The 24,349-nt window shown below is 42.3% G+C and overlaps 1 protein-coding gene across 1 annotated transcript; it reads left to right on the top strand.

Annotated features, from left to right (window-relative positions):
- Positions 1–9,939: 9,939 nt before the first annotated feature.
- On the top strand, positions 9,940–12,237 carry LOC104086858 (membrane steroid-binding protein 2-like). Its single transcript, XM_009591201.4, has 2 exons — positions 9,940–10,403; positions 11,624–12,237. Exons 1-2 carry the CDS (start codon positions 10,093–10,095, stop codon positions 12,000–12,002), a joined length of 690 nt encoding a protein of 229 aa, XP_009589496.1. The 5' UTR covers positions 9,940–10,092; the 3' UTR covers positions 12,003–12,237.
- The last annotated feature ends 12,112 nt before the right edge of the window (positions 12,238–24,349 follow it).

Raw genomic sequence — 24,349 nt, 5'->3', positions numbered from 1 at the left:
AGGATATTATGGTACGTGAGTTATCCGTGCAGGATAGTATAGCACGTGAGTTGTCCGCGCAACACGTGAGTTTTCCGTGCAGATTATGGCGTTTGGACTGTAGGAGCCCCTCCGGAGTCTGTACACCCCCAGTGAGTGCGGGTACCTATTGAGTGTGAGTGCTGAGGGCTGAGAGCCGAGTGGTTGAGTTGTTGTGACGAGTGGAGTGATTGTTGCCTTGAGAGGTTGTACTTACTTTTCATTTGTTGTTGCGCTTAGTTGCTATTTGTCATTGTTGTGAAATTCTCTGAAAGATTTTATATCCAGATTACATGAACTTGAACTGTATAAATTGATTTGACTTAAACTGCTGGATTTGAAAGCATGTCTACTCTCTATTGGAATTACTGAAAATGAACTATAACTGTGTAGCTCGTCACTATCTTCAGTTCCTTATTTATTATTGTTACTTGCTGAGTTGGTTATACTCATACTACACCCTGCACTTCGTGTGCAGATCCAGGTGCTTTTGAACATAGCGGATGTTGATTTTCTTGCACATTTAATTTTTCGGAGATTCAAAGGTAGCTGTCGTGTTTCGCAGACCCTTGCTCTCCTTCCCTATCTCTTTGTTTACTGTATTTGGTCTTAGACTATTATAGACTATTTTCTTTTGCCTTGTATCCATATTAGATGCTCATGTACTCAGTGACACCAGGTTTTGGAGGAGTGTTCGTATCCGTATTTGTGAAATTTTGTATTGTATTTAAATATTATATTTTCAAACTTAAGAGAAATTGTGGTTTATTGAGATTATCGGCTTGCATAGTATCGAGATAGGCGCCATCATGACAGGTTGAGATTTTGGGTCGTGACAAGTTGGTATCAGAGCCTATGTTACGTAGGTCTCACGAGTCATGAGCAGGTTTAGTAGAGTCTTGCGGATCGGTACGGAGACGTCTTTACTTATCTTCGAGAGGATGCAGAACCTTTAGGAAAATTTCACTTTCTTGTATTCTGTCATGCGAATTTGTTGATTCCGAAAACTAAATTTTTGTTAATCTATTCTCTCACAGATGGTGAGGACACGTACTACCGGATCGGACGGTCAGCCACCAGTTAAGGCCGCGAGAGGCTGGGGCCGTGGTAGAGGCTGGCGTTGAGGTAGAGGTCGAGGTGTAGCTCGTACCACAGTTGGACCAGCACCTGTAGTACCACCAGTTGCTCCAGCTCAGGAGCAGATTCCAGATATAGCTGAGCCGACAGGATCAGCTCAGGCACCAGTTGTGCCCATCGAGATTCCAAGCCTTTAGGAGACTTCGGCCCAGATATTGGCAGTTTGCACTGGTCTGGCTCAGGTGGTTTCAGCTCAGGCCGCACCTGCCACTTCTCAGGCCGGGGGAGGTACTCATACCCCGATTGCCCGTACTCTAGACCAGGTAGTACAGGGACTTCAGATACCGGGGGCACTACCAGCCCAGCCAGTTACAGCTGCTCAGGCCCCGGTAGTTCCTGTTATGGCACATGATGAGTAGAGGAGACTTGAGAGATTTGAGAGGCTTCGACCTCCATCTTTTAGCGGTGCGGAGTTAGAGGATGCTCAGGGTTTTTTGGATAAGTGTCAACGGATGCTTCGGACAACGGGTATTCTAGAGACCAATGGGGTCTCATTCACTACTTTTCAGTTTTCTAGGGCTGCCTTCAGATGGTGGGAGGCTTACGAGAGGTGTAGGCCGATCGGTGAAGCACCCCTTACCTGGCAGCAGTTCTCCGGTCTATTCCTGAGGAAGTTCGTGCCTCAGTCCCGCAGAGAGGAGCTGTGCAGGCAATTTGAGCATCTTCGTCAGGGTGATATATCTGTGACACAGTATGAGATGAGATTTTCAGAATTGGCCCGTCATGCTATTTGGTTGATTCCCACAGACAAGGAAAGGATCAGGAGGTTCATAGATTGCCTCACTTTTCAGCTGTGGTTACTCATGACTAGAGAGAGAGTGTCTGGTGCTACTTTCGACGAGGTTGTCGACATTGCTCGTCAGATTGAGATGGTTCGCAACCAGGAGCGGCTTGAGAGGGAGGCTAAGAGGCCTTGTGGTTCAGGTGATTTCAGCGGTGTTCCTTCAGGGGGTCAGTTTTACCGCGGTAGGGGTCGTTCTTACAGACACGCTCAGACAGGTCGTCCAACTCATCGTGGTGCATCAGCTAGCCACAGTTCTTACAGTGCTCACTCAGGCCAGTCTTCATTTAGTGCACTACCAGCATAGAGTTCTCATCATGCCTCGTCCGCTCAGGCTTCTACAGGTTTCTTCGGGTTATTAGGAACAATAGTTCCTTCAGATGAGGGGTTGTTTCGAGTGCAGAGAATTGGGTCATTTCAAAAGAGATTGTCCTAGGTTGTTGAGTGGGGCTCTGCAGCAGAGTTCTCGACCAACGGCACCAGCACCAGCAGTTACAACACCCACCCAGCTAGCTCGGGGTGGGGGTCAGGCAGCTAGGGGTCGCCCAAGAGGGGAAGGCCGGTCAGGTGGTGGTCAGGCCCGATTCTATGCTTTTCCTGCTAGGCCAGATGTTGTTGCCTCAGATGCAGTGATCACATGTATTGTTTCAGTGTGCCACAGGGAGGCTTCTATATTATTTGACCCTGGTTCCACTTATTCATATGTATCATCGTATTTTGCTCATTATCTGTATATGCCCTGTGAGTCCTTAGTTTTACCTGTTTGTGTATCTACACTGGTGGGCGATATTATTACTGTGAACCGTGTGTATCGATTGTGTGTGGTAAGTATTGGGGAACTAGAGACTAGAGTTGATCTCTTATTACTCGGTATGGTTGATTTTGATGTAATCCTGGGTATGGATTGGTTGTCTCCATGTCATGCTATTTTGGACTGTCACGCAAAAATCGTGACGTTGACGATGCCGGGGTTGCCAAAGGTTGAATGGAGAGGTTTTCTAGATTTTGTTCCTAGCAGGGTAATTTCTTATTTGAAGGCCCAACGTATGGTTGGAAAGGGATGTCTGTCATATTTGGCCTTTGTGAGAGATGTTGATGCTGATACTCCCATTATTGATTCAGTACCGGTCGTGCGAGACTTTCCGGATGTATTTCCTGCAGACCTGCTGGGTATGCCACTCGATAGGGATATTGATTTCGGTATTGACTTGGTGCAGGGCACTCAGCCCATTTCTATTTCTCCTGAGTTAAAAGAATTGAAAGAGCAACTTCAGGAACTCCTTGTGAAAAAGAAAGATGGTACTATGCGAATGTGCATTGATTATAAGCAGTTTAACAAAGTGACAATCAAAAATAAATATCCTTTACCGCGTATTGAGGACTTATTTGACCAGCTTCAGGGAGTGAGGGTGTTCTCCAAAATTGATTTGAAATTTGGGTATCACCAGTTAAAAATTCGGGATTCGGATATTCTAAAGATGACATTAAGAACTCGCTATGGCCACTACAAATTTTTTGTGATGTCTTTTGGGCTAACCAATGCCCCAGCAGCATTTATGCATTTGATGAATAGTGTGTTCCAGCCATATCTTGATTTATTTGTCGTAGTATTTATTGATGATATTCTGGTGTACTCACGTAGCCAGGAGAAGCATGCACAACACTTGGGTATTGTATTACAGAGGCTGGGAGAGGAGAGACTTTATGCCAAATTCTCTAAGTATGAGTTCTGGCTTAGTTCGGTGGCATTCTTGGGACATATAGTGTCCAGTGAAGGAATTAAGGCGGATCCGAAGAAAATAGAGGCAGTTCAAAGTTGGCCCAGACCATCTTCAGTTACTGGGATTCGGAATTTTCTCGGCTTGGTTGGTTATTATCGTATTTTTGTGGAGGGATTCTCGTCTATTGCATCGCCTTTGACTAAATTGACCGAGAAAGGTGCTCCGTTCAGGTGGTCGGATGAGTGTGAAGAGAGCTTTCAGAAGCTAAAAAACAACTTTGACTACTCCAGTATTAGTGTTGCCTACAGGTTCAGAGTTTTATACTGTGTATTGTGACGCGTCGCGTATTGGTCTCGGGCCTCGGCGCAGTGCTGATGCAAGACAGTAGGGTGATTGCCTATGCATCCAGACAGTTAAAGGTACATAAGAATAATTATCCAGTCCACGATCTTGAGTAAGCAACTATTGTTCATGCCTTAAAAATTTGGTGGCATTACTTGTACGGTGTTCGGTGTGAGGTATGTACCGACCATCGGAGTCTATAACATTTGTTTAAACAGAAGGATCTGAATTTGCGGCAGTAGAGGTGGTTAGAGTTGTTTAAGGATTATGACATTACCATTCTCTATCATCCCGAAAAAGCCAATATGGTGGCTGATGCCTTGAGTCGTAAGGGGGAGAGTTTAAGCAGCTTATCATACTTACCGGTAGCAGAGAGGCCTTTAGCCTTGGATGTTCAGGCCTTGGCCAACCAGTTTATCAGATTGGATGTTTCCGAGCCGAATCGAGTTTTGGCTTATGTGGTTTCTCGGTCTTCTTTATATGATCGCATCAGAGAGTGCCGGTATGATGATCCATATCTGCTTGTCCTTAAGGACACGGTTCAACACGGTGATGCCAAGAAAGTCACTATTGGAGATGATGGTGTATTACGGGTGTAGGGCAGGCTATGTGTGCCTAATGTAGATGGTTTGCGTGAGCTGATTCTCAAGGAACCTCACAGTTCACGGTACTCTATTCAACCAGGCGCCGCGAAGATGTACCAGGATTTGAGGCAGCACTATTGGTGGAGGCGAATGAAGAAAGATATAGTTGAGTTTGTAGCTCGGTGTCTAAATTGTCAACAGGTAAAGTATGAACATCAGAGGCCGGGAGGATTGCTTCAGAAACTTGAAATTCTGGAGTGGAAGTGGGAGTGTATTACCATGGACTTCATAGTTGGGATCCCACAGACTTTGAAAGTTTGATGTTGTTTGGGTGATAGTAGATCGGTTGACCAAATCTGCGCATTTTATTCCAGTTGGTACTAATTATTCTTCGGAGCGGTTGGCTAGGATTTATATTCGCGAGATTGTTCGCATACACGGTGTGCCAGTGTCCATCATTTCAGATCGGGGCACACAATTTACATCACAGTTTTGGAGAGCAGTGCAGCAAGAATTGGGCACACAGGTTCAGTTGAGTACAACATTTTACCCTCAGACGGACGGATAGTCCGAGCGCACTATTCATATATTGGAGGATATGTTACGCGCTTGTATCATTGATTTTGGGGTTCTTGAGATCAATTTCTGCCACTCACAGAGTTTGCTTACAATAATAGCTACCAGTCAAGCATTCAGATGGCTCTGTTTGAAGCTTTATATGGGAGACGGTGTCGGTCTCCGGTGGGTTGGTTTGAGCCGGGTGAGGTTTGAATATTGGGTACTCACTTGGTTCAGGATGCTTTAGAGAAGGTCAAAGTGATTCAGGAATGGCTTCGCACGGCGCAGTCTAGACAGAAGAGTTATATCGATAGGAAGGTTTGTGATGTTACTTACATGGTTGGGGAGAAGGTTATGCTCAAGATTTCACCCACAAAAGGTGTGTTGAGGTTTGGGAAGAAAGGCAAGTTGATCCCTCGGTATATTGGGCCTTTTGATATACTTAAGAAAATTGAAGAGGCGGCATATAAACTTGCTTTGCCACCTAGTCTATCAGGTATTCATCCAGTGTTCCATGTATCCATGCTCCGAAAGTATGTCGGGGATCCGTCTCATATTTTGGATTTCAGTACAGTACAGCTGAATGATAATTTGACTTATGATGTGGAGCCGATGGCTATTTTAGACCGACAGGTTCGAAAGCTGAGGTCAAAAATCATAGCATCAGTAAAGGTACAATGGAAAGGTCAGCCAGCCGGAGAAGCTACTTGGGAGATTGAGCAGGAGATGCGGAGCAAATATTCACACTTATTTGAGACTCCAGGTATTGTTCTAAACCCGTTCGAGGACGAACGTTTATTTAAGAGGGGAAGAATGTAACAACCCGGCTAGTCGTTTTGAGTATTATAATCCCGTTCTCCCATTTACTACTCAATTTATACTTTATAGTTATTTTATGACTTACCGGGTTAGTTGGTTCGGGTCAGGAAGGAATTCGGAATGAAATGAGACACTTAGTCTCACAATTGAAAATTTAAGTTAGAAAAGTTGACAAGTTGTGGACCTATGTATAAAAGACCTCGGATTTGAATTCTAATAATTCCAACAGCTCTGTATGGTGATTTTGGATTTAGAAGCGTATCCGAAAAATTATTTGGAGGTCCGTAGTGGAATTAGGCTTAAAATGCCGAACGTTTAATTTTTGGGAAGTTTGACCGGGGGGTTGACTTTTTGATATCGGGGTCGGAATCCGATTCTAAAAATTAGAATACCTTCGTTATGTCATTTATGACTTGTATGCAAAATTTGAGGTCAATCGGACGTGATTTGATAGATTCCGGAGTCATTTGTAGAAATTAGAAATTTCAAAGTTCATTAGGCTTGAATTGGGGTGTAATTCATGGTTTTAGCATTGTTTGAAGTAATTTGAGGGTTCGACTAAGTTCGTATGATATTTTAGGACTTGTTGGTATATTTGGTTGAGGTCTCGAGGGGCTCGGGTGAGTTTTGGATGGTTAACGGATCAAAAGTTTAGACTTGAACAACTGTTGGAATTTTCTGATATCTCATGTTGTTTTCCTTCTATGCGATCTCGTGAATGTGTCTGCGATTGCGTATGCTTAGTTGGTCAGTGGACGTTTTTGTTCTACGCGATCGCATGGGGATATATGCGATCGCGTAGGGTTAATTTGAGGCAGTGATATTTTGTGCTTCGCGATCGCGTGAAGCGGAACACGACCACGTAGCTATATGAGTTTGTTATTCACGAACGCGTGAAGAAGGTCGCGTTCGCGTAGAGGAAATAGGGCAGAAATGGAAATCACGCATTTGTGCTTCGCGATCGCGTGGTTAGGTCCGCGATCGCGTAGGTGTGTGATATTATACATCGCGATCGCATAGAGTTAAATCTGGACGATGGAAAATTGTTCTTCGCGATCGCGTGAGAATATTCGCGATTGTGTAGAGCAAATGTCTGGGCAGAGAGTTTAAGTTATGAAAATGGGACTTCTTTTTGACGGATTGGAGCTCGGAAAAAGGCGATTTTCGGGAATTTTTCAAGGAAACCAATGGGGTAAGTGTTCTTAACTCAATATTGATTAAATTACCTGAATCCATGGTTGTTTTTATCATTTAATTAGTGAATTAAGTTGGAAAAGTTTGAAAACCCTCTTGGTTTAAATTGAAGATTTGAGGGCCGAGTTGGGACCGGATTTTGATAAAATTGGTATGGTTAGACTCGTGATTGAATGAGCTTCCGGATTTTGTAACTTTTGTCGAGTTCCGATACGTGGGCCCCATGGACGATTTTTGAGCTAAATTTTAGATTTTTTATGAAAAATTAGTATTTTCTTATGGAATTAATTCCAATGAATTTTATTGACTGAAACGAATTATTTATGGCTAGATTCGAGGCGTTTGGAGGCCAATTCATGAGGAAAAGACATTGTAGAATAAAAATTTCACGGCTTGAAGTAAGTAACAGTTTTAAATCTTGTCCTGAGGGTTTGAAACCCCGAAATTTTGTGTCATGTGATTATTTTGGAGGTGACGCACATGCTAAGTGACAGGCGTGTGGGCGTGCACCGAGGGGATTATGACATAGTCGGTCCCGTGGAAACTGTATAGTTGAATAATTTATCGTTAGCTATATGCTCTCTATGTGTTGAAGAAATTTGACTGTAAATCATGCGTAGGCTATGTTATAGTACTGTTGGGACCCGCAGAGGTCGCGTACTTATTAAATTATTTGCTAATTATTGTCTTGTACTCAGTTATGATTTTTCTTGCGTATTATACCTTAGTCTTTTTGGATATTTGTTGATACACTATGTTATCTTTGTTTGGGCTGATCTTTATGATCTCTGAGAGCCCGAGAGACTAGAGAGGTTGAGGACTGAGTAAGGCCGAGGGCCTGTCGGTGAGGTAAGGATATTTATGGCACGTGAGTTGTCCATGCAGGATATTATAGCATGTGAGTTGTCCGTGGAGCACGTGAGTTGTCCGTGCAGATTATGACGCTTGGGCTGTAGGAGCCCTCCGGAGTCTGTACACCCCGAGTGAGCGCGAGTACCCATTGACTATGGGTGCTGAGGGATGAGAGCCGAGTGGTTGAGTTGTTGTGATGAGTGGAGTAATTATTGCCTTGAGAGGTTGTACTTACTTTTCATTTGTTGTTGCGCTTAGTTGCTATTTGTCAATGTTGTGAAATTCTCTGAAAGATTTTATATTCGGATTACATGAACTTGAACTGTATAAATTGATTTGACTTAAACTGCTGGATTTGAAAGCATGTCTATTCTCTGTTGGAATTACTGAAAATGAACTATAACTGTGTAGCTCGTCACTATTTTCAGTTCCTTATTTATTATTGTTACTTGATGAGTGGGTTGTACTCATACTACACCCTGCACTTCGTGTGCAGATCCAGGTGCTTCTAGAGATAGCGGGTGTTGATTTTCTCGCACAGTTAATTTTTCGAAGATTCAGAGGTAGCTGTCGTGTTTCGCAGATCATGTCTCTCCTTCCCTATCTCCATGTTTACTGTATTTGGTCTTAGACTATTATAGACCGTTTTCTTTTGACTTGTATCCATATTAGATGCTCATGTACTCAGTGACACCAGGTTTTGGGGGAGTGTTCGTATAAGTATTTGTGGGATTTTTTTATTGTATTTAAATATTATATTTTCAAACTTAAGAGAAATTATGGTTTATTGAGATTATCGGCTTGCCTAATATCGAGATAAATGCCATCACGACAGGTTGGGATTTTGGGTCGTGATAATATGTGAATGCCACCTAAATTCAAGATGTATTGATTTATACGTCTTTTATACTTTGTATATCAAGTATCACTTTAATTCGAAATGTATTTTTATGTATATAATTGTTGTATATTTATTTATGAAGTGCCATCTTATTTTAAGATGTATTTTTAATATATATTTCAAATATATTTTATATGTCAAGTGCCATTTTAATTCAGGATGTATTTTTTATGTATATGTTTTTTGTATATTTATATGCCATCTTAATTAAATTTAAGATATATGTTTTTATGTATATTTCACATGTCTCATCTTAATTGAAGATGTATTTTTTATGTATATATTTTATATGTGTTAATTCAATGTATATTTTTTATATATACATTTTTATATATATTAACATATATTATTATCGAAGTAAGATCTTTATGTTAAGAAAGGAAGAAAGAAGGAAGAGAAAAACTTAAGAAAGATAATTAAAAAGAAAACGAATGGAACAAATTTAGAAAATATATTGGTTTCGGCATAAAATAAAATTAAGAAGATGAAGAAAAAGAAGGAAAGCCAATAGATAAAGAAAAAAAAAAGGACATGATTTTTGTAGAAAGAATTATTGACTTTCCATTCAAATTGCTTATGTTTATGGATTAATAAATAATATTCCTATTTTAATAGAATTGTGTGCTACAAATATAAATATTTTTTTGTCACAACTGTAATATTGAGTTTCATGCTAAGAATTTGTTATTTTTATTTTTATTTTTTTCCAACAAACGAAAAATATAGATGATACCAATAACTTCTTAGTTAACTTTTCAGGAATGATGAAAATAGGTGGTTTCCTTCTGTTTCTTTCTTCTTCTTTCTTTTTTTTTTCCAATTTGGTAGTAAAAATAATATAATGGCAAAATAGATCGTGATTTCCTTGAACTTGACGATTTTATGCTGGCCAAATTATCACTTTGAACTTAATAATTTAATAGTCTCGATTGGCCTAAAAAATATACTAGTAATATTTTTGAGACGTAGAGAATATTAAATATTAAATTAAATAATAATCCAAAATAAAGGTGTAAAGAAAAAAAGGGGTCTAAGATAGTCTGTCACTACAGTCCTGTACGCGACACTTGCCACTAGATAAACAACCCCTGCCGCCCCTTTCATTCAACACACCACTTTGTTAATCTCGCCCCAATTTCACAGATATTTCTCCACTCCACAAATCTCTCTTTTAAGTCGAGAACCATGGTCCTACAACTATGGGACACCATTAAAGATTCAATCACAGCATACACAGGTCTATCTCCTGCTACTTTCTTCACAGTTGTTGCTTTGGCTCTTGCTTTCTACTATGTTGTCTCGGGTTTGTTCGGTTCATCTGATCATGGTCACCACCAAAGGTCAAGAGATTTTGAGCAACAGATGCAGCCTTTGCCCCCTCCTGTTCAACTTGGAGAAATTACTGAACAAGAGTTGAAAGAGTATGACGGCGCTGATCCCAAGAAACCTCTTTTAATGGCTATTAAGGGTCAGATCTATGATGTTTCTCAAAGCAGGTTTTTTTCTTTGTCCGCTAGTGTTTTAAGCTATTTTGACTTCTGGGTATGTGACATTTTTGCATAGTCTTCAGTTTCTGCTTTAGATGCTTTTGGATTTTGACTTTGATTTTTGAGATTGCTTTTGGGTGTGGGATTTTCCTTTCTTGATTGTTAATGTAGGTACTTTTGTTAGATGATGTCTTGTGGAAAAGTTGGAAACTTTATATGCACTTTTGGGCACATAACAAGTCTTGATGGCTTTGGAGAAGTTGGACTTTTTGCTCATTGTGTATTGCAAGTACTGTGAATTACTTTTTTGCTGGAAAAAAAGTGAATTATGCTGAAGTTCTCAGGTTTTGCAACCTGGTATTACACGCCATTGCCTAATAGTCTGGAGTAGGAATGGAAATTGCCTATTATTCTGGAGTAGGAATGGAAATTTGTGGAAATTGGGATTGATGTGTAGGTCTTACAATTGGTATGCATTTTTTTTCTCTTACTTTTGGTGCCCGACTTGATGGGGAAAGCTTTGGATAAAATGTTTTCTTTTCCCAATTTTCTTGAACGTCTTTTAAGTGTGTAACACTGCTGGTAAGGTGGTGAGGGCTAGTCGAAGGGCAACTGATTGAGGTCCAAAGGGCTTTTAGATGTCTCGGGTCCAATTCTTTAAGATAGCAAAGGTGACCTATGCTTGATTCTTAGACGAGTGAGTCGAGTTCTCCATTTTTGCAATCATAGATCACCTTTTGCATTGTAATCAACTAGTCTTCTCAACCAATGTCTTTATTTTTATTTGTTGAGGTTTTGGGGAGATAGTAGACATATTTGGTTTGTTGTTTCTCTAGTTTATTACGTCCACTATAATCTCGTTGGAGTGCTGAATTGCTTCGGTTGATTCTAAAACTCTTGGATTCTGAAATGTTTAATATGTACTTTTTTTCTTGTATCAGCAAACAAACCGTCAAATGAAGATCTATTATATATTGAATTATGAGGTCAAATTGCTTTAGGTGTGTTTCTGTTAGTCCCACCATACATTAAATTTATCTAGGACTATATCCTTGATAAATCAAATATTCATGAGTCTGTATAAATTTGTATACTCACATGTAAACCTAACGTATCTTGATCAATGTTAAGCTTTATGAGCTGCTGAGGGCTGTCATCTTTTCAGTAGTTTTTCAACAGTAGGTGCTGCTACAACATCTTTGTGTTTAAACTTGTATGTGTTTGTGCAGAATGTTCTATGGACCTGGGGGACCTTATGCATTGTTTGCTGGTAAGGATGCTAGTAGAGCTCTTGCCAAGATGTCCTTTGAGGAAAGAGATCTCACCGGGGATATCTCTGGCCTTGGTCCTTTTGAGCTTGAGGCCTTACAAGATTGGGAATACAAATTCATGAGCAAATATGTCAAAGTTGGGACTATCAAGCAGGCGGTGCCAGTAATTGATGGGGCAGCTGACGGCGAATCTGTTGAAGCAACTGATCGTGAAGCTAAGCCAGCCGAGGATGGTGCATCAGCGAGTGCCAAGCCATTGGAAGATGATGTTCCATCAAAGAGTGTTGTTGCTGAAACTGTGGACAAATCTGATGTTGATGTCGACAACAAGGATTAGTGGTGACAAGTAAAAGCTGAGAACCAGAGGGAACTGTTCTTGTGGAGATCCAAAAAAATATGACACGGTGCATTTGTTTATTATCTTGTGTCACATGAGGCTCCTTGGCAGTCAAGTTAGTTTAAATGTCTAAATTGTTGTATGAAATAATGAAGAAAGCATTTTACTTCCTGTTTTTATAGGCGTTTTATTGATGTAATACTTGATTATGGTGGAAAGACCTCTTTATCTCAAAGCAGTGCATCTCTAAATGTTGCAGGTGCAGTATCCACATATTACCAATAATATGTCTCATCTCTTTCCGCCCTTACTTTTGGTGTTTTTGAAGCATTCTAGACTTCACACTGAAAGAGAAGTCTAGAAGTTCGGTATGGACCCAAGTTAGCTGGCATACTATATATTTCTCTAAATTCTATACTTTGGGGTGTCAAGTTTGTAATGGTAGTACTTCTATTGCACCACTTGAAGGAGACATTGCTTGCTATTTTTGATTTTACGATGCGCAAAGCAAGACCTTTCTGCTTTGCCTTTTCCCTATGCCGCCTTTGAAGGACTATGTGGATATCTCAAGGTGGCCCATGGACAGGGCGAGAGGGCGGATGAAGGTTAGAAATTATCGGTTAATCCGAACTTAATAGCTTTAGTTTTGTTTATCCTCAAAATCGGATAACAATTGAATTTGTAAGTGGTTTTAAGGATACGCGAACTAACTTGACACAACGATAAATTAGATTGCGATTGAAATAAATAATGGTAAAGTAAATGCAAACCACACGAATTGAACAAACTTAGCCTTGGGAGGTTAATCGTCCTCGAGCCAGGTACGCTTCAATCGATATCAGAATACAGAAGAACAAGAGCTTAAATAATAATGATATATTGCTTTGGGATGCGTGTTACAATATATTCAATGAATTATCAGACCCCCTTTATATAGTAGAGGAGTCCTACTTTAGGTACAATTTTTTAAAAGGCAAAAATTCCTTGATTAACTGATTGCCGGTTCCTTATTGATATGCGTCCAGATTCCCGCCGAAATATCTGACCAGTCACGGATATTTCGGTCTTCTGTTGGTTATGCTAACAATGTCTCTTCGAGCTCGTTCAGGGCTAAGATCGACTCCGGGGTCTCAGACTCAATGTTCTCGAAGGCATGTATTCTGACCCCGCGTTCTAGCTCGATGGGACTCAAGGTCGATCTTCAGCCCTTGGTTGTCATGTTCCGAGCATAATCTACCATGTCGTAAGCGAGCTCGATTTCGACCGTATACAGATAGTCCCCTCGTTTTTCGGAGAGTAGTCGACGAGAAACGACATGAGCTTCCGATCCTGACTTCGATACCCCGTGATAGAAACGACAAAACAGTTGAAACGTCTCGTCAGTCAAGTCTTAATGACATTTGAAAAACTATAAATACCCCCTCATTTGTTCATTCAAACTTTACATTCAAACCTTCTGCCTTCGTTCCTAAGAAATTTCAATACTTCCAAGCACTTATATTCTGGTTACTTTGAGATCTTTGATAAGAACTCTCATCCGTTTTTATCTCAAACTATCGAGTGTACTCTTTTAACTTTCGCCTTTTCCTTATTTCCTTTCCATAAAGAAATGGCGAAAACTTCCAAAACCGTTCCCCAAAAAGAAACTCCTTCCACCTCGCGGCCGACTACCGAAGAGACCGCTTCACGTGTTGTGGTCGAAGAACCAACACCGGAACCTCCTCTAAAAATATTCATCCCCGGGGGGGGGGGGGGGTGCCCGGTCAATGCAGATTTTAAAGTCGAAAAGCCCTCCTCTGTACCAGGTCGGTGTGAGGAGGTCTCGAGGTACATCTGCTCGATCACCGAGGATATTCTCTCCGAAGTCAAAAAGGATTGTAACTGGGTTGACAAACATGTGGTGGTTCCCGAACCTGACGAAGCCATCACCACCCACGTCGAGGGATTTTTAAGTGTCTACATTTATCCTTTCACGTTGGGCCCCTTGGATCCGGTTATCGTCGACTTTTGCAAAATGTACGACGTAAACCTTGGTCAAATTCACCCTTCTTTCTGGAGGATCGTAATCCTCCTCCGTTTCTTTGTAAGCAAGATCGAAGGGTGCCCTTTCACTATCGACCACCTCATGCGTTTATATAGTCCCCGACTCTACCGGGGGGACTGATCAAGCTCGCCCGTCGGGCCAGTAAAGCCGTGTTCTCGAGTATCGATGAAGATAAGGATCGAGGTTGGCTAGGCCGTTTCGTCCTAGTAAGGACCTCGGACTTGATCCCAACCGAGCACATGTCGTTCCCTGAGAAGTGGAACATGAAACGTAAGTATAATTTTGTTTCCAAAATTTAATTTATCCCCTTTTTCCTTCCTTCTTATTGGTGTCCTATGGTGGTGCAACTGTTGCTCGGATCCCGAATGCAGTTCCTCGACTCAAGGAATGGGTCGAGGGCATCATATCACAAAGGCCTTATTCCGAGCGCTCGGGGTGCAATCTTTCAAAGGGCCGATGGGAGGCTCTTCGCATGGTGAGATCTCTTTCAAGAGTAATATTTCGTTTCCCTTTTGCATGATTAAGTCCTTACTTGTTTTATTTCTTTTTGCAGGTTTACCCAAGAAAGTTCAAATGAGGCCCCCATCCGGTAGTGACGATTTCCCCACTGAGTCCCCTGCTCCGAAATAGGCTGAAGAGAAGAAGAGAAAAAGGGCTCAGAGTTCTCCGAGCTCGCAGAAAAAGAAACCAAGGAGGAGGCTCATCCGCAAGCCAAATGAAACCTCCAGCTCTCGAATACTTGATTCGGACTCCCTCTACCGGCTCAGGGACGAGTCTGAAGAGGATGAAATTTTAGTGGCCCGGGAGCCATCGGGCTCTGAAGAACGGGCATCAACCGAAGGGGGGACGATAGAGGCCAATCTATCCCAAACTCAAGAGATCGATGCATCAATGAGGGTTGAGAACCCTCAAGACGCCGGTTCTGCTCCACCCGGTGTCATCGATATAACGGGATCGCCTTAGTTCACAGACTCAATGTTTGATGAAGCTCAAGCGGCGAAGGAGCGTTCAAATGAGGGGGTCCAAGGAGCGAACGATTCCCTCCAAAGCTTTTTTGACGGCGTGGACTCTATTTCCACGTAGGATATCACCGGATTGGGTGATTTAGAAGTACCAAGAAGAAGTCCACCCTCGGGGACAAGTGGGTCTAACTCGAGCCCGAGATTGGTCAACCGATTCCCTGCCCCGAGTGCCGATCCCGGTCGGAAGCAGTCGATCATTATCTCTATTCCGGAGGACGCCCGGGTCCTTTCTGCGCCTGTTGGGGTAGCTAGTTATCTCCGGTGCCTGGTGACTGAAGAAGACTAATCAAAGATGAACGAGGTGGAGTCTCCATGCTTGTTCAACGAAGCACAATAGCTATTGAATCGGGTAAGGTGTTACCAAACCTTTTCAATTTCCAGTTTTGGTTACTTAATAATCTTAGTATTTTTCCTTGTATTCGCAGGCCTCGGTGCTTCACCACGAAACCTTCCTCAGATATCGAGAAGAGCTGAGTCTCCTCGAGGCCGAAGCCAAAGAGCTTATTGAGAAGAGAGATATGTACAAACTTCTCAGTGAGCAACGCGAGGGGGCGGTTAAGAGCCTCCGAGCTGAGCTGGAGGTGGCTCGAAAGGAGCATGCCGACTTGGTCGAGCAGGTAAAAATATTTGATCTTAGTGACGAAGAGCTAGGTTCGGTGACTAATGGTCGGAATCCGCAGGTCTAACAAAAAATCGATCAGATTGATCAACTGCGAGCTGAGATGGATGCTATCAAGGCCGAGATCGACGAATGGAGGGGCATGATGGATTTTTTGGCCTCAGAAAAAGAGGCTGCTCGGGCGCAACTGGCTTCGGCTGAGGTCCAGCTTCGAGCAGCAAAGGAAAAGGCCGAGGTGCAAGCCAAAAAGATTGAAGAGCTCTAGTCTTGGCTAAGTTCGGCTACCTCTAATTGAAAAATTATGGCCAAGGAACTTGAAACGGCCAAGTCAGCGGCCGTGATGGTTAAAGCCGATGCCGACGAGATGGTGGCCCAATATAAGGCTGATGGCGAGGCGGCCCAGGACCGCTTGAAGGACATTGTTGATTATGAGAAGCGGCAATCGCGAAGAGAGGCCCTCGAGGAGATTCATGCTCGGAGTTTAGATCTATCAGCCGAGATCGAAACCGCTAAAGGGTTCGAGCCTGAGGCCAAGAAGTTGGCCTACCTCGAAGAAGAAGAAGACTCCGAGGGTTTCGATAGACCCAGAGGTGGAGAAGACTAGGCTATTTAGACGCCTTTGTAGAATTTTTTTGTTTTTTTTGTTTTTTGTACTTGTGTACTTTTGTATTTTTCATTAAGGCATTTGGCCTTTGTAAAGACTGTATATAATATAAAAGGCTTATTTTTCCCTTCGACAGTTTAAGAATTTTGTTTTCCTTTGCTTTATTTTTTATGTTTGCAAAGGTCGAAATGCCTTAGCATAAAATAGTTAGGTCATGTTCGGAGGTTCAAACAGGCCTTGTCTTCGACATTATTTTGTTTAAGGCATCATGTGGGTTTGGTATGACCAGAAACCTTTTCCCCAAAGTACTTATGATTGTTTAGATTATAGTTTGTTGAAGGTACCCTTTAGAACCGGTTATGAAATTTTGAATGCCTTGTTTTTTGTTACGGGTCTCGGACATCCCGAGCCGTTTTAATATGGCCGTAGCCTTTAGTTCGGGTGTTGCCCAGTGGGCTTGTTACCCCGAGTTATCCGGGCTTGCCTAAGATAACAGTCCCCGAATGGGGATGGCCGTAGCCTTTAAGGTTCGGGCGTTGCCTAATAGGTCTCGTGCCCCCGGGCTTCGATAGGCCGAGCCGTCCGAGTTTGTTTTTGGACGGAAGCCCCCGATTGAGAGTGATTGTTTGAACCCGAATAAAGGTGGCCCTTGGGCTTGATACCTTTAGGGGATCGAATGTTAGAAATTCCTTAAAAGGAAAAGAAATAAGAGAAATTCTTAAGGGACAAAATATTTATCCGCAAGGTATAAACTTCTTTTTATTCTTGTGCGTAATAGTTACACATTTTTACAAGTTTTGTGCCAGGGATCGAGTAGTCTATGTAGGCATGGTTCATTTGACCGTTTGGCCCTTACAATAAATCCTATCGATCGAGCTGAGACCATTCAATCATAAAGTTTCCTTCCTTGCTAAAGTCATTATCCGAGGGTGTACCTCCCAGTGTTCGGGGCCAGGTGTAGAGAGGCCTCGAATACTGTTGTCGTGATCTTCGATATCGGTTCGTAACCGGCCTTCAATTTTAAGTTAGCACGATTTAATGTTGCCTCATTAAAAACCTTGCCGGAAAACCCATTTGGGCCAAAACCGGTTCAAGGGAAAAAGCGTGCAACGCGTGCTTTTAGGCCTAAAGATTGTATCGTTCTTTGATGATTGTCTGTAAGTGTTAGTTCGTAATGTAAATAAATAAAAGGAAATGAATGGGGTCGTACCTTAACAGTAATATCGCTTTAAGTGAGTTATATTCTAGTTGTTCGGTAGTTGCTCACCGTTCATCGTTCCGAGCTTGTACGATCCTTTACCGGTGATCTCGATAATTTGATAAGGTCCTTCCAAGTTTAGCCTCAGCTTTCCTTCGTTTGGGTTTCGGGTGTTTAGTGTGACCTTCCTTAACACTAAGTCCCCGATATTGAAGTGTCGAAGGTTGTCCCTTCGATTGTAATATTGCTTTTGGGTGGCCAACCGGACAAGGGCTGCTTCACGCCTTTCATCTAATAGATCAAGGCTCGCGTTCATAACCTCGTCATTTGATTCCTTGGTTGCATATCGGAACCAGAGACTTGGTTCTCCGATTTCGGCTGGTATTAGAGCTTTCGCGCCGTAAACCAGTGAGAACGGGTGGCCCCGGTATTGGACTTCGAGGTCATACGGTATGCCCATAAAATTTCGGGCAGGGTTTCCTTCCATTTTCCTTTGGCGTCGGTCAACCTCTTCTTGAGGTTTTGGAGTATGGTTTTTTTTGGTCGATTCTCCTTGCCCGTTCCCACTAGGGTTGTAGGGTGTTGATAGGATCCTTTTGATCTTATGATCTTCGAGAAACTTGCTAACTTTGTTGCCGATGAATTGTTTCCCATTGTCACACACGATCTCGGCCGGCATTCCGAACCTGCATATGATGTGATCCCAAATGAAATCGATGACTTCCTTCTCCCTGATCTTTTCATATGCCTGGGCTTCCACCCACTTAGAAAAATAGTCAGTCATAAACAATATAAATTGAGCCTTACTGGGTGCCCACGGAAGGGGGCCAATGATATCCACTCCCCACTTCATGAACGGCCATGGTGACAAAATCGAATGCAGTAGCTCCCCGAGCTGATGAATCATCGGAGCGTGTCTTTGACATTCATCACATTTTCGTACGACTCATTCGTGTCCTTTTCCATATCGATCCAGTAGTAGCCGGCTCTAATCATTTCGAACCAATGATTCAGAGCCTGAATGATTTCCACAGGTGCCTTCATGGATTTCCCTCAAAATGTACTCGGTATCTCATGGTCCTAGACGTATCGCGAGTGGGCCATCGAATGTTCTCTTGAACAGGGTTCCGTCTTCGGACATGCTAAACCGGGCTGCCTTTGTACGTAGGGCCCTCGATTCTTTTATATCCGAGCACAGTTTTCGGGTCTTCAGATATTCTATATATTTATTTCTCCAGTCCCAAGTTAGTCTCGTTGAGTTAATCTCGGCATGGCCTTCTTCCACTACCGATCTCATAAGTTGTACGACTGCCCCCGAGTTGACTCGTCATCCTCGACCGATGACCCTAAGTTAGCAAGGGCATTGGCCTCACTATTTTGATCCCGAGGTACGTGTTGCAAAGTCCATTCTTTGAACCGATGTAATGTTACCTGCAACTTATCCAGGTACCTTTGCATTCGTTCTTCTCTGACCTCGAACTTCCCATTAACTTGGTTTACCACAAGGAGGGAGTCGTACTTGGCTTCGATCACCTCAGCCCCCAAGTTTTTGGCTAGTTCGAGACCTGCAATCATGGCCTCATATTCGACCTCATTGTTAGTCAATTTCACAGTCCTAATAGATTGTCTAACTACATTGCCTGTGGGTAGCTGATAAGTGGGGATTTTGACTACTTATTAGCGCCTTTTAGCTTTTGTTTTAGTCTAAAAGTATTGAATTGTGTTCCCGAAACTAATGAAATGTGCAAAATTGCAGGAATATTGGAAGTTAGACTTCCGAGATGAAATCTGACTCAAAGAGGAGTAGTCCGAGCACAAGGCAACAATAGGGCACAAATTCATACAAAGTGCGGTCCGCATAAGAAATTGCGGTTCGCAGAATTCCATCTGCGACCGCAAACAATGAAGGAAATCCCAGCAGACTTTCTAGCAAACTGCGGACCGCACAGGAATTGTGTGGCCGCAAAAGAAGAGCTTGAGATCAACTTCAGAGGATGTGAAAATTTCCAAGTTCCAAGTTCCAAGTCCTTCAGAATTGCGGACTACACAAGAATTGTCCGGCCGCAGAAGAAGTGCCTTGCAGCCGCAAAAGTGAAGATATGGACGCAGAAGACCAAGTTGCGGCCGCAATGTTAAATCTGTGGACCGTTAGAATATTGCTTCATGGCTGCAGTTCAGAATTGTGCGGCCACAGAATCACAGCTCCTACAAGATGAAGAATTCTGCGGACCGCATATGGAATTGTGCGGCCGCAGAACGTCCCGAAGGGCATTTTTATCTAAAATTTCCAGCCTTGTATAAATAGACGAGTTTCACAAAATTAGGTTAATTTTTGAGATCAGCTAGTTCTGTAGCCGTTTTTCTTTGCCTCTTTTGGAATTTTTCTATATTTTGGAGTATTTTACTATAGATTTTAACATTTTAACTTTACAATATGAGTTTAATTAGTATTTCTTCTTCTATTTTTTCAATTTCAAGCATGAGTAGCTAGATGTTTACTAGGGTTGTGACCCAACACTAGTGTGTAAACCTTATGGGTATCTAATTTAGTGCTTGTTTATGATTGGGTGTTTATTATTTAGCCTTGTTCATGCTTTAATTTGTGAAATTAATGGTTGCAAATATTAGTTCATGCCTATTTGACTTAGTCTCTACTTGAGAAAGAAATACTTAGTCTAGGAAAACGTGGATAACAGAAATTGGGTCAATCGAGAGATTGATTAACCCAATTGAAGGGTTCAACCTAGAGATAGTAATAACCCGACTTGAGCTTTTATCAACTGTTTTGTGTGATACCCATTTGGACTTGAGAAAGCCATATTGGGCAAAACCACTCCTTGACCGAGAGGTATTGAGTGGGTAATTGAGAGTTGATAGTTATAATACACCTCGATCAACAAAACAAGCATTAAGGTTTATATCCCATTAGGTGAACACCTAGGCGATGGTCATAGCCCTAGGCTTTTTATAAACTTGAAAAACAACAAAAACAATTATCCTAGTCTTATTTCTTTACTTTGCAATCTTTAGCTTTAAAATAGAAATAGCAGCAGAACCATTTTGTGGAAGTGCAAATTAAGATAATTCAAATTTACACATTAGAATATATACTCCTAACTCCCATATAGCTCCCTGTGGATTCAATCCCGACTCTTCATTGGGTTACTATAATTGCAATCGACTGTGTCATACCTTAATTTGAGGTGTGCATTGCGCGATAGGTTAATTTTTGGCGCCGTTGCCGGGGAGTTAAAAACAGTGTTAGCTTTATATTTGGGTGTGTTTTTGGAATATCTTATTTTCCTTCCGTGTTACTAACGTGTTGGGAAATTGTAGGTGCAACCATGGCAAACAATGAGCTCGGAAACATTGCTTTGGTGGATATGGACGTTGAGGATGATCAAATGGATGAGGTTCCTCTTGAACCTCAAGCCAATAAACGAGTGTGAGTGCCTCATGACAATGTGACCGCTCCACCCCCACCTCCACCACGAGCGGCTCCACACCGGGTGTTGTCGAATGAAGGATATTCAAGTGCAATAGTCCCTCCCCATATTAGGGTAGACAACTTTCAAATAACCAACGTGATGCTCACCTTGCTTGAGCAACGAGGGTTTTTCACCGGTGATCCGAGTCAAAATGCATACAAACATTTGAAGGGGTTCGTGGATACGTGTTAGGGGAGTAAGCAAACAAATGTCTCCGAGAATGCTTTGAGGCTAAGGCTTTTTCCCTTCTCTCTACGGGGGAAAGCTTTAGATTGGTTGGAACGTTTTCCAAACGATTCCATTCATACTTGGGATAAATTGGCGGAGAAATTTATTTCTAAGTACTTCTCTCCCAGGAACATGGCTATACTTCGGGATAAAATTCTAGCATTCAAGCAAGAGCCCAATGAATCACTACACGAGATATAGGAACGATATAGAACAATGGTTAAAGAGTGTCCCAACAATGATATGACAGAGAACATGATTCAACAAACTTTCTATCGGGGTATCAACACAACCAACCAATGTGTAGTGAATCAATTTGCCGGTGGAAACTTCATGACTACGCCTTATGTGGAGGCGTGTGATATTTTGGATAAAATGGTGGATACTTCATCGGCGTGGCAATCTCGGGCTAATGTTCCACAAGGTAATCTCAATGTGATTCACCTTCACAAAGAGTTGCATGACCATGGGAAAGCCATAGCCGAATTGACTACCACCATGAACCAATTGGCAAAGGCTTAACTTCAACTAGTGCAAAACCCGAGGCAAGTCAATGCAATGGAGGGAGTAAGCATGATGGTAAACAAACTGAGAACAAAGGGTCCACAAGTGCAACAAAGCGTGGACAATTTTGTGCAAGAAGATAGTGGATTTGATCAAGATGACTCTTATAATGACCAAGAAGAAGAGGTCCAATATGTGAGCAACTTTCAAGGGAACAGAAACAACTTCCAAGGCCTAAGCCAACAACAATGGCGAACTCAAAATAATCAAGAAAATTGGAATTCTCACAACCAAGGTAATTGGAGCGGTGGAAACAATCAAAGCAATTGGAATAACAATAACAATCAAGGAAATTGGAGTGGTGGCAATAATCAAGGGAATTGGCATAACAACAATAACCAAGGCAATTGGGGAGGTAACAATCAAGGCAATCAGGGGTCGGGTTTTCAAAGGCCCCCGATGTATCAACAACCGAGCAACCCGCCTACTTATCCTTCCCATGGTCCTAGTTCTTCCACCAATGAAATGAGACGTATTGAGAACATGTTCAAGTAAATGATGGAGAATAATGTCGATTCCGATGCCCAACTTGCCTCACACAACACATCGATCGGCAACTTAGAAGTGCAAATGGGGCAAATCTCTCAAGCTCTAAATTCTCGTCCTAATGGGGCCCAACCAAGTGACACGGTGGTGAACCCAAAGGGTGGGAACAACACGGGGCATGCCATGGCCGTTACTACAAGAAGTGGAAAAGGTGAGAATGCACCCACCTCAAGTTAAAGGCAACTTGTAGATGATGAGCAAGTGGTAAAAGAAGAAGAGATCCCGAACAATGTGGTGCAAGCACATGAGGAAGTACAGATTGATATTGATGACAATGTGGAAGAGACTCAAGAGGAAGTGAACCCGTCTAGGGATCACGTTATTGACATACCGGAACCGGTAGTGCAAAAGGCTAAGGCACCATTACCTAAGCCTACTCCTCCATATCCTCAAAGGCTTGCCAAGCAAAATGGTGAGAATCAATTCAAAACGTTCATTGACATGATGAAGAGTCTCTCGATCAATGTGCCATTAGTTGAAGCTTTGAAACAAATGCCCGGTTATGCAAAGTTTATGAAGGATTTGGTGACAAAGAAGTGGTCGATGAATTTTTAAACTATCAAAGTCACTCATCAAGTGAGTGCAATTGTGCATTAAATGGCTCCTAAATTAGAAGATCCCGGTAAGTTCACAATCCCTTGTACCATTGGAAGTGCCGAGTTTGCTAAAACTCTTTGTGATCTTGGGGCAAGTATTAATTTGATGCCCTATTCAGTTTTTAAGACTTTAGGAATTGGGCAACCAAGACCCACATCTATGATATTACAAGTGGCTGATTGCACCATGAAGAGACCATTAGGAGTGATTCAAGGTGTATTGGTTCGTGTTGATAAATTCATTCTTCTGGCGGATTTTGTCATTCTTGATTGTGAAGTGGACTATGAGGTACCAATTATTCTTGGAATACCTTTCCTTGCTACGGGGAAGGCTCTTGTTGATGTGGAAGTCGGAGAACTCACTTTTCAGGTGGGTGATGAAAAGGTAGTGTTCCACGTGTGCAAATCTATGCGAAAACCAAATAGCAATGAAGTGTGTTCTTTTGTGGACTTGGTGACCGATGTGATTGTTGATAACACAAGTGCCACGATCAATGTGGGTGATATGTTGGAGGCCGTCTTGCTCAACTTTGATAATGACGAGATGAATGGCTTCATGGAATGTGTGAATTCTTTTCAAGGAATGGGGTCGTACAACTATGCACCCCGAAAACTATTCTTGGATCTTGAAAATAGGAAAACTCCTCCTACAAAGCCTTCAATTGAAGCACCGCTGACCTTAGAGTTGAAGACATTGCCTCCACATCTTCGGTATGAATTTCTTGGCCCTTGTTCTACTCTACCGGTTATTCCTCTTGTTTGACTAATGTGCAGGTTGACTCTACATTGGCGGTGCTACATAAGAGGAAGAAGGCTATTGGATGGACATTGGAGGATATTAGGGGAATAAGCCCCGCATTCTGTATGCACAAGATCAACTTGGAGGAATACGCCAAACCATCTATTGAACATCAAAGGAGACTCAATGAGGCTATGCAAGAAGTCGTCAAAAAAGAGATTATCAAGTGGTTAGAAGTCGGGGTTGTCTACCCTATTTTCGATAGTTCATGGACTTCTCCGGTGTAATGTGTCCCAAAGAAGGGCGGTATGATAGCGGTCACTAATGATAAGAATGAGTTGATTCTCACAAGAACGGTGACCGGATGGAGAGTATGTATGGACTATCGCAAGCTCAACAAAGTCACAAGGAAGGATCATTTTCCACTTCCCTTCCTTGACCAAATGCTTGATAGGTTAGCCGGCCGTGCTTTCTATTGCTTTCTAGATGGATATTCGGGCTACAACCAAATCCTTATTGATTTGAAGGATCAAGAGAAGACAACTTCTACATGTCCCTATGGTACGTTTGCTTTCAAGCGGATGTCATTTGGGTTATGTAATGCACCATCGACTTTTCAAAGGTGTATGATGGCGATCTTCATGGACATGGTAGAGGACTATCTTGAAGTTTTCATGGATGACTTCTCGGTGGTTGGGG

Source organism: Nicotiana tomentosiformis, chromosome 5 (genome assembly GCF_000390325.3).
Source record: "Nicotiana tomentosiformis chromosome 5, ASM39032v3, whole genome shotgun sequence".
NCBI classification, from domain to species: domain Eukaryota; kingdom Viridiplantae; phylum Streptophyta; class Magnoliopsida; order Solanales; family Solanaceae; genus Nicotiana; species Nicotiana tomentosiformis.
The sequence above is the reverse complement of the archived record's forward strand: the minus strand, read 5'-3'. Positions and strand labels throughout refer to the sequence as shown.